General features: G+C 35.9%; 1 protein-coding gene across 6 annotated transcripts in view; it reads right to left on the reverse strand.

Annotated features, from left to right (window-relative positions):
* Lepr (leptin receptor) overlaps positions 1-15,754 on the reverse strand; it is a 120,469-nt gene that overhangs the window by 20,754 nt on the left and 83,961 nt on the right. For all 6 annotated transcript variants that reach the window (XM_047518996.1, XM_047519004.1, XM_047518984.1 and 3 more), the window contains 6 exons: positions 11,715-11,863; positions 10,537-10,696; positions 10,344-10,426; positions 5,015-5,231; positions 3,274-3,456; positions 1,799-1,894 (listed from right to left, as the gene is read on the reverse strand). In XM_047518996.1, coding sequence (XP_047374952.1) covers positions 1,799-1,894; positions 3,274-3,456; positions 5,015-5,231; positions 10,344-10,426; positions 10,537-10,696; positions 11,715-11,863 — 888 coding nt within the window. The remainder of the gene's footprint in view (positions 1-1,798; positions 1,895-3,273; positions 3,457-5,014; positions 5,232-10,343; positions 10,427-10,536; positions 10,697-11,714; positions 11,864-15,754) is intronic.

Below are 15,754 nucleotides of genomic sequence, written 5' to 3' on the forward strand. Positions count from 1 at the left end.
TCTTCCAGGGGCAGTCTCCAACTTCCAAAGGCAGATGGCTTCATGGCTTCATTTCCTCGAATTGACCCGATTTTCTATTTCTACACTAACTACCTGTCCTTAATTCTGGCTTCAATCATACACCTTTGTCTTTAAAAATCCAAAAATAAGAGGGAGATAAAAGGATGTTATGTTCACATTAATATTTTGTGTAGTATTACACTTAAAATCTAGCAAAATTTTTTTCAAAATTATCTATTTGCTAAGTCACTCCATCAGATTACCTTTAGATTACATGATTATATGAGTATCAATTAAAGGTGTCATGATGACACAGCCACATCAATGTTTATAGCAGCTTGTCCTTCAAATGAATGGATAAAGAAATGTGTATATATACACAATGGAATACTACTCAACTATAAAAAAGAATGAATTTATGACTTTTGCCAGTAAGTGGATGGATCTGGAGACTATCAAGCTAAGTGAAATAAGCCAATCCCCCAAAACCAAAGGTTGACTATTCTCTCTGATATGTGGAGGCTAATATACAACAAGGTGGGGTTGTGGAGGGGAGAAGGGAAGTTCAATGGACTAGATAATGGGAAATGAAGGGAAGGGAGGGGGGACAGGAATAGGAAAGATAGTAGAATGAAGTGGACATAACTTTCCTATGTTCATATGTGAATACACCACCAGTGAAATGCCACATCATGTACAATCACAAGAATGGGATCCTAATTACAAGAAGTTATATTCCATATATGTGTAATATGTCAAAATACAACCTGTCATGTATATCTAAAAAGAACAAATTTTTTTAAAAAAAGTTGTCATGATGAGTCAAAGCACCTGCTCCCAGTGAACCCAGTCTATAACACCTGCCAAACTTCATCTTGTTCCCTCCAGACACACTGACCTCCTTGCTGTTTCTCCAATTACCAGGCTCATTCTTTAGAACCTTTGCAAAATGCTACCCCTTAGCCTGGAGTGTTCCTCTCTTTTATATGCAGATATCAACACCACAAAATTACCATTTCTGGCCATCTAACTAAAGCAACACATTTTTAACTCTACCCCTTCATCTTACTTTATTTTCCTTTAGGTACTTATTCCTATCTGACATCATATTTTACATAACTTCTTTGCCCATCACTCCTATTAAAGCCTGGAGTTTAGGCTCCATAATGACAGAAACTTATGTTCATTCACCTTTTAACCCCAATTCTTAGAACAATACTTAATAAATGTTTGTTAAATACTGAAATAATTTTTGAAAATATTTTCATTCTAAAATCAGATAAAATGTTTCTTTCTAAAACCTATATTATTGGGAGCCAGGCATGGCTCTAATTCCAGCAATTTGGAAGTCTGAGGCAGGAGGATCTCAAGTTCAAAGTCAACCTCAGCAACTTATCAAGGCCCTGAACAACTTAGACCGCATCTCAAAACAAAAAATACAAGGGCTGGGGATGTGGCTCAGTGGTTAAGTGCTGCTGGGTTCAATACCCAATACCAAAACCAAAAGTACATTATTAGGTTGCTTGAATTTGAAAACAATTTAAAAAAAAAATCAAATCATTGTTCAAGTGCAATAAGACGAATCAGAAATATAAAAGGTTCAGTGAATTTAACTATAACTGTCTATTTTTATTTTTAGAGAAAAAATATTTCCTTTTGAAACATCCTATGACACATTTACATAAGACTTGACTCTTCCATGATCTCATCAGAAAAAGAATATCCCAATGGCAACATAATTTCTAATAAATTAGGAAAAACATAATCAGTGTAAAAAGAACTAAAAGTAAAACTTTACCTTGGGTGAAACTAGTAGTTATCTTTGGTTTTCCCACTCCTTCCATAAATACTGGGTAAAGACTGAACTGATACTTCTCAATGGGGATAAAATGATCTGAGGAGAAAAATACAGTAAATGTTCATTTGTGCTTAACTAATACTGAGGAGACCCTATCTAAAAAAAATGTTGTTTTCCAAATAGAACTCAGTAGTTATTTACAGACTTAAATGATGGAGTTTTGAAAATAACCTAAGTATATCACATTCCCAGTAATGATAATAGTTTTCCAAATAACTTTTCAAATATATTACTAGACACAGAAGACTGTGCTTTTTAAAAGGCATGTTTCAGTTATAGCCAATATGTTCAATTCAGAGTGTAAGAGCTTTCTTTCCTTCACTTTTCCAGAATAATAGGTCCTCCCTTCTCTCCCTCATCCTCAAAGTAGGCTATATTTCCCTTCTATAGGAATTTACATAGGAATTTAGTTTACTTCGTTTCCCCCTCAAGGTAACTAAGAGACTAAAGTCTGGTGAAATCCTTTGCAAAGAGGATGGACACAACAACAAGGCCTCCTCTTACAATACCTGCAGGTCTACATACAAGGAAAATGGCCATACATGTGGCAAAGCTCAAAGATCTAGCAGGATTTTCATGAATGCTATTCCAAAAGAGGCAGACCTCTTTGAGGCCTAAATTCTATATCCCCATTGTTTAAAGAAAGGCACAGAGGGTAACTACCTAGATGACAGTGGTAATGAACTCTGTTCTCTATCAATAATTCATAAACAAATTTACCCTGATGATAAATTATAAGTTTCTGGAATGAAATGAAAGTGTGAATCCTTTGGAAGATTTTGTGTGATAAGATCATGATAATCCTTAGCTTATCTACTTTATTTCCCTTAATCCTTATTCTGACTTGGAGAGGCTGTATTATACACTTAAAATTTGTGCTTTCCTTGTCTGTTGGGATAACTGTTGTACCTTTGACAGATCACATTGGCCTAAGTAACCACATCATAGATGCTTAGATTTGTGGCCTACCACTCCCACTTATTGCTAGTGACATTATAAGTGAGTACAGTTTGGGAAAGCAATTTGGCAGTAGTTTTTAAAAAGGTAAAGCTGAAAGCAATATGATATATGATTACAATGATGTAAAATATTAAAATGAAAAAAGGTCAAAGGAAATAGAATTAAATGTTTTGGTAAGATAATAAAAGTACTAAGATGGTAGTAGTACCTATGTTTTTGCAGTTTTTATTAACTGGCTAAATTATTTGGATTAATTATATGTAGTACCATACTAATTCATGAGAGAAACTTATTAAAATATAGTAAATTTAGTATGGGTATGCAGTTCATTGATATAGTGTTTGTCTCACATGCATGAGACCTTGAGTTCAATTCTCATTACTACACACATACACATACACACACACACACATACACACACACATGCACAGGCACATAAAGCACAGTAAACTTACCATGGATATAATACTTCTTAACATTTGAAGGAATTCTAAGCCATTTAATTTCATCATCTTCATTAAGATTTTTCCATTCAATGATAAAGTACATGAGATGGTAATCACTGGGAGATAGCATCCAGGAAAGAATCACACAACTGCTGTTTAAAGGATAAGCACTGAGTGACTGCATGAGATTTACTGAAGGGAAAAGAAGAAAATTTATTTTTAAACTCAAAATTAATGAAAACGTACTAATACCCTAGAGGAACTAATGACCTACTGCTACTGGATGAGGGGAACAAAGGTGGCAGACAACTCATATAAATGCAATATGTGCCAATTATTTTTCCATCATGAGAGTCACATAAGTAGAGATATTTAAGAATACATGATATGGAGGGAAAAATAATCTACCTAAAATCTAAAACGAAGGAATTATCTTGGATAGTCAAAATTGTTCTCAGCTGGAAACCTGCACAAGCCTACTAACCATCCTCTCAGATTCCCTCCAAACTCTTCTCTCCTGCTGACAATGATGCTTTCAAAGCACAAATCTGTTCATTTTAACACCCTCAGCACAGATTCCCACTTAAAAGCCTCCAGTAGATTTCCATATCTGAGGATAAAATTCCTATCATGCCTACAAGGCCCTGAGGGCCAAGTCTCAACCAACTTCTCTGCCTCTTGCAAATTTCTGCAATAAAGCCACCCTGGTCTTCCTTCATATCCTATTCTGTGCTGAAAAGGCTTTTTTGATCAGCTCTTCCTCTGTCAGGACCAATGCTCTTCAACCCACCCCCAAAATGAGGTAATTTAACTTCTACTCACACTTCAGATTTCAATTCGATATCATTTCCTCAAGGTGACTTCTCTGATCCTCAATGCCAGGTCACATTCCTTTTTTTTTTTTTTTCTTAATTTCATAAAATTATATTCCTTTCTTAAGGACACTTAGCTTGTCAGTAGACATTCACTTGTATGAGATTTTGATTCATATCTCTCTGAATATGCCTCATTATCATTTTTTCTTACATTGAAATTTTCCCCACTTAGCACACTGAAGCATTCAACAAATACTTCCAGAACACATTTACTAAAAATATTTTAAGTATAAGTATTATACTGGGCATTTTCAAACTTATAAGAAGTTTACACAATAAGTTAAAAAGTATTGCATTTTTTTATTAAAAACTCAGACTTTGAATATATAATGCAGAATAGAAACTCTTAGTGAAAGTTGTCCTTGATTCTCTAGTTCATCAGATATATCAAAATTAATGAAAAAAGGTTTGCCACTCACAGTGAATGAAGCCCACAGTAATTTTCAACTCTCAGCAATTAACCTGTATCCATATAACATGCCCTATTCTATGACTGCATAGCTATATAAATATACCACATATTATAAGTGTGTATATATAGTAGACTATATATAATAAACTGGCATATATTTATATATAAAATACTATATAAGTTTATTTTACATACACATGGGGAAAGGGGTCACAGACCTACAACCTCCCTTGTTCCAAAATATTAGATTTACTAAAATATTTTCATTTATTTTAATGCCAGTTGAACAATGTTCTACCACATGAACATAATCAGCGTACACTGTAATTTGTTATTTTCCAAAGAAGAGATGAAGGACGAAAGAGAACCCCAGGCTGCTCGGAAGATTATTTAGAAAGGGAACACTTTGCAAAGGTTAAATATTAAAAGGGGCAACAGATTACTACTCCATATATCTTCTTACCTTTGCTCATAGGCCATGAGAATGTTAGATTAAAATTTTCAAAAGATGCACCAATTGAATTGATGGCCAGCACTGTAACAGTATGTGCTTGCTCTGTCCACAGGAAAGTAGATTTGGTGTGGTTTCCCACATCTTCTGACCATGTTCCATTGTGGGAAGTATGATGCTTTACCACATATCTCCTCACACTGCACAATGAGTCATTTTTCATCAGGGGCTATAGTAAACATAAAATTGATTAGTTTGAGAACTACAGTGCTTTTTATACCAACTGAGCTCAGGCAGCTTTAATACATTTGCCATTAAGAGGCAGGAATCCGACTAGGGCAGGCAATGCCTATTATAATGCTGAGGGACGGAAGGTGGGGAGGGCTAGAGGCTGCCTGGGACCACAACCACCATGAAGGTGTCTGGGTAATTATGGAGCATAGGAAACTTAATCCCCCCCACACACGTTTTTTGTTTTGTTTTAATTTTGGGGTTTTTTCTTAAGACTCAGAAAGTAAATCCCTTGAAGATAATGAAGTAAGGAGATAATTAGGACACTTTTCTAACAAAGAACTTCACTCTCATTTTAGAAAAAGAATGAGAAGAAGTAGGGTTTCCTTATTTCAAAAACAAGCAAGAACCAACTCTCCTGTTCTGTAAAGTAACAAGAAAGAGCTAAGAAGATATTAATCATCGTTTACATTAATCCTAGTAAGATCTGTCATTCATTTTCCCTTACCTCTGTTGTGCTTGGAAGATTATTTAGAATAGGAAGACCTTGAAAAGGTTAACAAGCAACAGAGGCTATCAGTTTTTCTGTCCTAAGTTTTGTTTTAGTCAACTCTATTCTTCTATTCTACAGAGCTTAAAAACATACCCTACCTCCCTAATCACCTTCACTGTCAGAGGTAAAAGTAAAAGCTACCAATCCCTCATAAAGTCACAGAAAGCTGACTGCAGACTAGAATACTGCTTTTCATATTTTTTCCCATTTATATGCCTCTAAGTCAGAAATGATAGAGAAAAATAAACACATATACATATATCCCTGCAGCACTTAGAATCATGTGCATAGGTTGGGAGTAAAATGTTAACAGCTATGGCAAGAAAGAAATATCTAAAAAGTTATGCAAATTTTGGATTTTATTTGAAAAACCCATGTCAGTTTTAATATACAAGTATTTACTTTTGTAATCATCAAAACTGATAAACGTCCCTACTTTTCTGTTACTACATGATGCTCTATGCTCATCTTATACATTTCCTGCCCAAGCCCTAACATTAGCCATTTCTCTCAAGATCCCGTTCTTTTCATTGGATCATGGTATTAGAAACAAATCTGGGCATGCTCCTTACACGTGAGCATCATTACTTTTAGTTCTTGGCTTACAAATCAATAAAATGTACATGTGAATTAACTCCTGCATATACACATCTCTAAATATTCCCTCAAGAGTTCATCTATATTAAGCTAAATATAAGTTCATATTCCAACTCAAATCTATGACCATATCTCCAATTCTAATTAATGACCAAATGGATCAGTCTAGCCTCCACCCCTTCCTTATCTGTAACCTCCCATTTCAACAGTGAGAAACCTGTATCTCATCATCTGTTATTCATTTACTTAATTGTTCCATCCCAGGATATGTATGGTGATATCAAAACTGTTAGCCTATACCCTCATGAGAGACATATCAACTAGAGTTCAGCGTTTATTGGGGCTTCTTTCACCTTTAGTCTTGAAACTCCATACCTTTCCAGTTACTTAGGACTTTTTTCCAACCACCTTCATACACTTGTAATACAGTTAGATTCCCATGTCATGGTCTGTATTTCATCCTGGGATGTTCCAACCTCCTTGGAACTTTTAAAAAATCTACATGCATTCAGCTTCACTTCTTGTGCTATAAAGTTCATGGGTTTTGGCAAATGTGCAGTGCAAAGTACCTACCATTTCAGTGTTAGACAGAACAGTTTCACTTTTGAAGGATATCTGGTTGCTTCCAGTTTAGAGTGATTTATGAATGAAGCTGTTTGAACACTCATAGGCAAGTTTTTATGTGGACATAAGTTTTCAAACCACCTGGGTAAATATCTGGGAGTGCAATGCCGCATCATGCGGTAAGGCTACATTTAACACTGTAAGAAACTGCCAAACCTTCTCCCAAAGTGGTGGGACCATTTTGCGTTCCCACCAGCAATAAATAAAAATTCTTGCTGTCTGGCATCCTCACCATCAATCTGTATTTTCATGGGGTTTTTTTTGTTTGTTTGTTTGTTTGTTTTGTTTTTACTTTACTCATTCTATTAAGATGTGGAATGGTATCTCATCGTTATCACACTTTGCAAGTCCCTAATGACAAACTACATTATATAGTTTTCAATATTTTTATTTACCATTAGTATATTTGCTTTGGTTAACTGTATGTAATTGGATTATTTGTTTTCCTATTGTGGACATTTTAAGATCTCTTTGTGTAATTTGGTTAAAAGTCCTTTATGAGATATCTTTAATCCATTAATTTAAAAAAATAATAAATAGAAGACCAGTTGAGTAAAGGGAACAGGAGTAGGAGGAGGGGAGGAAAAGGGGAAGTACTGGGGACTGAATTGGAGCAAATTATATTCCAAGCTTGTAAAATTTTGTCAAAATGTACCCTAATGTTATGTATAATTATAATGCACTAATAGGAAGGAAGGAAGAGGGAGGGAGGGATTGAGGGAGGGAGGGAGGGAGGGAGGAAGGAAAGAAGGAAGGAAGGAAGAAAGGAAGGAAGGAAGGAAGGAAGGAAGAAAAGGAAAGAAAGAACCTTCAAAATCTGAAATACATCTGGTCCCAAGCATTTGGATAAAAAATACTCAACCTGTATTGGATCATGACCCAAAGTATAGCATAAATATGCATGGTTCATACTGATAAAAACAAATGAATAAATAAATGTAGGAAAACATATGAATCTCCCATACAGAAATCTAAATAATTTAGTTAGATCCTCTACCCTCAAGAAGGTTGAACATAGCTCTCACTCCTTAAGCAGCAGCAGAACATAATAATTTTATTCCCAAAAGTACAACATGGAAAGGGGAAAACAGAGTAATTGAACAATGGGAAACTGATAAGCTACCTCAGTCAAGTAAGCAACATTAGCACCAACTATGCTTAGTCACGTTGGTAGTATGCAGCCTTAATACGAAGAGATGGAATGGCTCATTACATCAGTGGTCTTTCTCTTCCCATCACAGGAATGTAAACATTAGGGAACATCAGACAAAATCCATTTGAGAGAAAGTCTACAAAATACCTGACCAGTAATTCTCAAATATGTCAAGTTCATCAAAAACAAAGAAGATCTAAGAAACTTTTACAGCCAGGAAGAGCATAAGGGTGCATGACTACTTAAATTGTAATGTGCTATACTGGGTGGAACAAAAAGACAACCTTCAGTAAAAACTAAGGAAATCTGAATCTGAGTAAATTAAGAACTTACATAAATAATAACATGTTGCTTACTTATAACAAAAGTATCATGTTGATGTAAAGTGTTATTTATGAATTTGATATGGGATAGATGGGAATTCTCTGTACTATCTTTGCTATTTCTCTGTAAATCTAACCCCAAATGAAGTTTTTATTTAAATGAAAGTCAGAGAAATGATTTTTTTTTTTTTTTAAGTACCATTCTTATCCTGTGGTCTTGTGGCTTATCCGTTATAAACCCTTGGGCAAATCTTAACCCAGAGTCTGAGAAGCATAGCCTGAGGAACATCTATGGTTTGGATCTTGAAGGTCCCCCAAAGGCCCATGTGTTAAAACCTTGGTCACTAGCTTGTGGTGCCATTGTAAAGTGGTGGAACCTTTAAGAGGTGGGGTCTAGTGGAGGGAATTAAGGTCATTGTGAGTGTGTCCTTGAAGGAGGTTACTGGGACACCACCCTGCCCTCTTTCTTTCCCTTTGCCCCTCCACCACAATGAGATAAGCGGTTTCCCCAGCATGAGCTTCCACCATGATGTTCTGCCTTGCCACAAAGCCAAAAGCAATGGAGCCAACTGACCACAGACTGAAACCTCAGACACTGTGAGCTAAATTAAATCTTTCCTTCTCCTTGTAAGTATTTTACTACAGTGTTGGAAAGCTCACTAATAACAGGAATCATAATCCCTGACCTATTACCTCAGTTTAAGAAACAAAAATAAAACTATACAAAACAAAATCAATGAAAGATAATTCAGCTAATAAAAGTCATTCAAGTTCCTTGAAAGATGTAATCTATCTCCCTCCCTCAGATCAACACATAGAGCTGAGGTGTATATTGTGACAGCCACCAGCTACTTGTGGCTCTTTAAATTTAAATAAATTAAAGTTTTTTAAGTGTCAGTTATTAATGCAAACTTTAAATTAAAAATATTGAAATGGAAAATATTCAGAAATTGCATTACTTATTAAATAAAATTATAATTAAATTAAATTAGTTTGTTATTAAATTTGCAAAGTAAAGGTACATAAATTCTTACACATCCTAATTTTTATACAGGGATTGGTCTTAAATCAGGAAACCTCTTTTAAACATGTTAAATCAATCCTGGGAATTGAACTTGAGTCTCACATTTAGGGTGATACAAACGCTAATTTATTCCTAAATCGCTCTTAAATTTGCTATCTTCTGATCAAATAATTTACTCACTTGGGATAGAAATCAATTCATTTGGGAGAAAGAATTCTCTGAAATTTCTATTCAATATCCATTGTTTATGGAAACAGCCATTATTTATATGTCATCTAATAGATAGAATGGTCTCATATGTCTCAGATGCTTTTGAGGCAAGAGGGAAGACCACATTTACACTGTTCAGGATTAAATACAATAAAGTGTTGGAACTCAAAGAAATGCCAAACATCATCTGATCCGATCTTACATTTATACAGATGAGTAAAATGAAGCCCAAAGAGTCTAAGTGTAGTAGTAATAGCATAATTACAAAAAGATAAGCTGAGAAAAGGATGAAAGTCTACTAACTCCATGCCAATGCTCCAGTCACTGTACATCCTACCTCCTTGCAATCACATTTAAAAAATGAAGTGAAAATATGGGATTGCATCTTTTGAGAGATTAATAATGATAGGATTATGAACCATAAGTATATCTTTTAAGAGTATAAAAACAGGGGCTGGGCTTGTGGCTCAGTGGAATGTGCTCCTCTAGCACGTGTGAGGCACTGGGTTCAATCCTCAGCACCACATAAAAATAAATACATAAAAGGATATTGTGTCCATTTACAACTGAAAAAATTTAAAGAATAAATAAATAAAATTTAAGAATAACATAAAAAGCAGGAATACCTTCCAAAGTAAGGTGACATTTCTCTCTTTTTTAGTAATATCTCCATTAATGGTTCTCCAAAATTCAGGTCCTTTGATAGGAACTGTAAAATGACAAGAAGCCCGAGTTATCCATGGGTTTTGAGAAGGAGTATTTTGAGTCATATTTGAAACACACACTTGTGGACTTTCGAAACACATAATCCTTGCAGACCTTTGACATCCATGACAACTGTGTAGACTGGACTGCTCCAATTACTCCAATATCCCAGTCCGTCTAACCTCTTACAGCGCACCTGAACAGCGTAGACTGCACACAGGTCTGGCACTGGAAGACTGGCAGATTTTGATTTTGCATCATTCACCTCATGCACCTGTAAAGTAGGTCAAAGCATTAGGCTGATCATTATTAACACACATGTATCTAAAAATAAATTACTGCATTTTATTTAAAACCTTCACACTATTTCAAAATTAAGAGACAACTGATTTTGTATTTTCTCGCTTCAGAAATAGTCATATTAAGATTGGACTGAGTGCCTTCAAGTCAAGGATTTCTTTATATATCTTGTCATCGCCTTACTGGTGACAAGATTTTGGACTGGTCCACTTACAACCTTGTTTTACAAGCATTCTTTTACCCTATTATTAATCCTTGTCCTCTAATTCTCTGTCCACAAAGAATTCTCTGAATTTTAATTTAGTGGTCAGAGGGGACTCTAAAGAGAATATCTACATTTCATCTCCCTCCATAAGCAGATAAATTGTTACACTCATTTTAATTGAAATCACTGTGATCTGATGACATAATTAGGGTTCCTCATGTTGCTCAATTTCTGCACACTGTCATAACAAAAGCTGACATGGAAAGCCACCATACCCATACTTGTCACTATGGATAACAAATCTGATTGTCTAATAAAAGCAGTTTCTTTCAAAATGCATTCCAATGAACATTGGTATGCTAAAAGATATTCATAGATGTTAGAGGAAAAAGAGTTTCTTAGAAAAATGAGTTTGGGCAACATGAGATGAAATAAATTCAGAAATGTTTCTTAATGCAGGACCTTTACCTCTCCAAACCTTTAATGTATAAAATACATTACACATAGCAACTCTATATGAGGAAGATAGAGTGATGCAGGGTTTTCTAAATTTATTTAGCTATTCCACCTTCTTTCAAGAAATATTTCACAAGACCAATGTTCCACAAAACATACTTTGGGAAATAATGGTCCTTAAAAGGGTCAGACTTCAATCAATCTAATTAGTGAAAACAGCTACAGAAGATAGGAGGATATATTTTCATATCAATAAAATTAATCTTGTGCCATGAAATTCTTAAACATTATATTAAACTGCATTTAGTGAGGCAAGCCAAGTAAAATGTACCTTCCATTGTATTTCTTTTCCACTTAAGCCATATCGAATCTGGAACTGAAGATTATTCTCTGGAAAGACTGGCTTTTCCCAAGAAACTTTCAATAAGCCAATGTTTACAGTAATTTCTGCTTTTACACTAGATGGAGGCAGTGGCTTCACTTGAAATTTAAAAAATAATATTATGTAATAGAAATTTAAACATTGTTTATTTTCATGCTTCATTTATAAATCAATATCTATTTAAAACTTAATCATTTGTTACCTTATCTGATCCCCTATAATTTTATGTGATACATAAGAAAAGGATAATCTGTTTTGCAAATAGATAAGATTCAAAAAAAAGAACATCATCCATGTCACTCCCACATGGTAATAATGATACCTGCTTAGAAATTGAGACACTGGGCTCTATATGCAAAAGGTACCAACCTGAACACATGATAAATATCTACAGTAAATTCTGTTCTACATGCAGCTTTAACTAAAGATAAAAAAAACCCATCAATTTCTACTCTTTCAAACTCTTCTCTTGATGTCTAGGTTAAGGTCATGATTAAAAATAGTCTCTCCAAGTAAAATCTTGGTTTTGTACAATCTGAGGAAAACCGGTTTTTAATAAGCAGAAAAACAGAAGTAAGTATGCCCTGATTTTTTTAAAACAGCATTTTAAAATTTAAATGTATAGGCAAGACAGAGTTAAAGGCATAATAGAAAAAATAAACTATAGAAATGCAGAGAAAAAAGTTACCTTGCTTTCTTCTCATCTCTTTATGTTGCTATTCTCAGAGCTAAAGTCAAAATTTCGGCTCATGTATGAAATATGTGAACTACTTATATTTTCCTAAGTTCTTAATATTTTACTTTGAGGGCACTCCTCCTAACAATAAAAATTAATATGGAAATGTGAGGCAGGCAGACTCTGCTGCCATTGCCTGGAGGTCTTGGGGGTGGGGGTGCAGGATGCAGCTGCCTTAGGTGTTTTCTCTGGGTGCCACTGCTGCCCGTGCTGCCACGATTATCGGAGGTCTTCTCTCTGGACACTGCTGCTGCTGTTGCAGATACCAGGAGGTCTGCTGACCTCCACGCTGCCTCAGACGCCCAGAGGTCTTTTCTCTGGGCACGGCTACCATTTACACTGCTGCTGCCAATACCGCCACCGCCACTGCTGCTGCTGACCCCCTACCTGCTGCCAACTGACGCCTGCAGCTGCTGCTGATCCTCTACCTGCTGCCACTGACCCCCACCACTACTGTTTCCAACAGAGCCCAGAGGTCCGCCGCAGGGAGACTCCAGGTTTGGTTGCATGCAACTACATCCATTATGAACGCTGGCCAGAGTCTGGGGTTTGGGGTGCCGGAGGGTTTGCTACCACCACCATCTTGGGATGCAGCCACCCTTGTAGGGGGACATTGGCCAGGACCTGGAGGTTCAATGTTGGGGAGCCTGCAGCTTTGGATGTGTCTGGGGTCTTCCTCCTGGGAGTGCTGGTTGCCGCTATCTAGTAACTGTTCTCAGGATTGCTCATCCCTGGTGGTCTCTCTCCAAATGCCAGTGGCACTGAGATCTTGGGACTGCAGCAGGGCCAAACCCAGGACACCTGGGGTCCAGACTGGTGGGACAGTGACTGGATCTGCCAGGATCAGTCTAGGCAGGCCAGTACTGTGGGAAGTCAGAGACAGGGCTGAGAAGCTTTCAGGCCCTGGCAGGGACAGTTTCTCAATTTTCCACCAAGATTTATTTTATTTTTATTTTTTTCTTCTCTGGCAACACTCTCCACCATATGTAGCAGGGTGTTTTTCATGCACCAGGCTGTTGAGGATGGTGATACACGCATATGGTTTTGTAGTTCTGCTGTATATTATTATATTTTTAATTTTTATTCTCTTTGTATATATTCTTACTCTCACTTGTCTGTTTTCCTAGATTCCATTGCTCCCTTTTCTCCATCCAACAGCCAATCTCTGTTGGTTCCTCTTTCACTCTTCCTCCGGATTTTTGCTTCTGGCTTCTCTCACCCTCATGAACACCACGTCCTGCACTATTTCTGTTCTCTCTTTGTCCAATATTTGAGAATCTAATACCTGTTGGCAAGTTTTCTGTTTTTATTGTGGACAGTGATTGAGCTCATCATTACTGTATATAGCAGGAGTGCAGTAGACGCCTTGGTGGGAGCTATTAGGTTTGAGGCTGTGTATTGTTTGCACTGGGTGCTATTGATGTTGGTCTCCCTCTTAAAGGCAGGATACTGGAAATCTTCAGGGACAATACAGGTCTACAGGGTAGAATTTGTACTGCCTCAGATCCATACAACTAGATGGGAAAGTACACAAGCTACATGAAAAAACAAGAGAACAAAGTACCCCAAACAAACCAAGATGCCAGAATAAGAGAATCTACTGAAAACACAGTACAGGAAATGTCTAAGAGAAGTTTAGAATGTACATAGTTAAACTGATTTGCAAAGTATAGTATAGTGAAATCAAAGAGAAAATATAGGAAGTGAAAGATCACTTCAAAAAAGAGTTAGAGATTGTGAAAAAAACAAGCAAAAATCCTCAAAATGACAGAATTAATCGAACAAATTATAAATTCAATGGAAAGCATCACCAACAAACTAGACCATTAGGAAGACAGAACCTCAGGCAATGAGGACAAAATATTTAACTTTGAAAATAAAGTTGACCATGCAGAGAAGATGGTAAAAATTCATGAACAGAACTTCCAAGAATTATGGGATACCATGAAAAGACCAAATTTAAGAGTTATCGGGATAGATGAAGGACAGAGATACAAACCAAAGGAACGCACAATCTTTTCAATGACATAATATCAGAAAATTTCCCAAGCCTAAAGAATGAAATAGAAAATCAAATACAAGAGGCTTACAGGACCCCAAATGTACAGAATTAAAGCAGACCCACACCAAAACACGTTATAATGAGAATGACTAAAATACAGAATAAGGATAAAATCTTAAAGGCCATGAGAGAAAAAAAAAAAAGAAAATTACTTATAGGGGGAAACCAATTCAGATCTCAACTGATTTCTCAATCCAGACCCTCAAAGCTAAGAGGTCATGAAACAACATATTTCAAGTTCTGAAAGAAAATGGATGCCAACCAACTACACTAAAGGGACAGTCAAAGCAGAAACTAAATCATTTAAGAGTCAGAATTAAACAGAAATGACTGGGAATACAAATCATCTCAGTAATAACTTTGAATATTAATGGCCTAAACTCATCAATCAAAAGACACAGACTTGAAGATTGGAGTAAAAAACAAGGTCCAACAATACGCTGTCTCAATAGACTCACCTCATACACAAAGACATCCACAGACTGAAGGTGAAAGCATGGGAAAAAATATCACTCATATGGGTTGTGTAAACAAGCAGGGGTTTCCATCTGCATATCAGATAAAAAGGACTTCAAGCCAAAGTAAATCAAAAAGGACAAAGAAGGTCATTTCAGACTACTGAAGGGAATTATACATCATAAAGACATAATGATTGTAAATATTTATGCCCCAAACAATGGAGCATCTATGTACATCAAACAAACCCTTCTCAATTTCAAGAATCATATAGAACACAACACAATAATACTGGGTGACTTTAACACACCTCTCTCACTACTGGACAGATGTTCCAAACAAAAACTAAATAAAGAAACTATAGAACTAAATAATATAATCAATAATTTAGACTTAACAGACACATACAGAATATTTCATCCATCAATGAACAAATACGCTTTTTTCTTAGCAGCACATAGATCCTTCTCTAAAATAGACCGTATCTTATGCCACAAAGTCACTCTTAGTAAATACAAAAAAATGGAGATACTACCCTGCATTCTATCAGATCATAATGGACTGAAATTAGAAATCAAGGATAAAATAAAAAATAGAAGCCACTCTAACACATGGAGACTAAATAATACACTATTAAATGACAAAAGGATGGTAGAAGAAATTCGAGATGAAATAAAAAAATACTTAGAGGTAAATGAGAATACTGATACAACATACCAAAATCCCTGGGACAGT

The sequence above is a fragment of the Sciurus carolinensis genome, chromosome 1, assembly GCF_902686445.1.
Source record: "Sciurus carolinensis chromosome 1, mSciCar1.2, whole genome shotgun sequence".
NCBI classification, from domain to species: domain Eukaryota; kingdom Metazoa; phylum Chordata; class Mammalia; order Rodentia; family Sciuridae; genus Sciurus; species Sciurus carolinensis.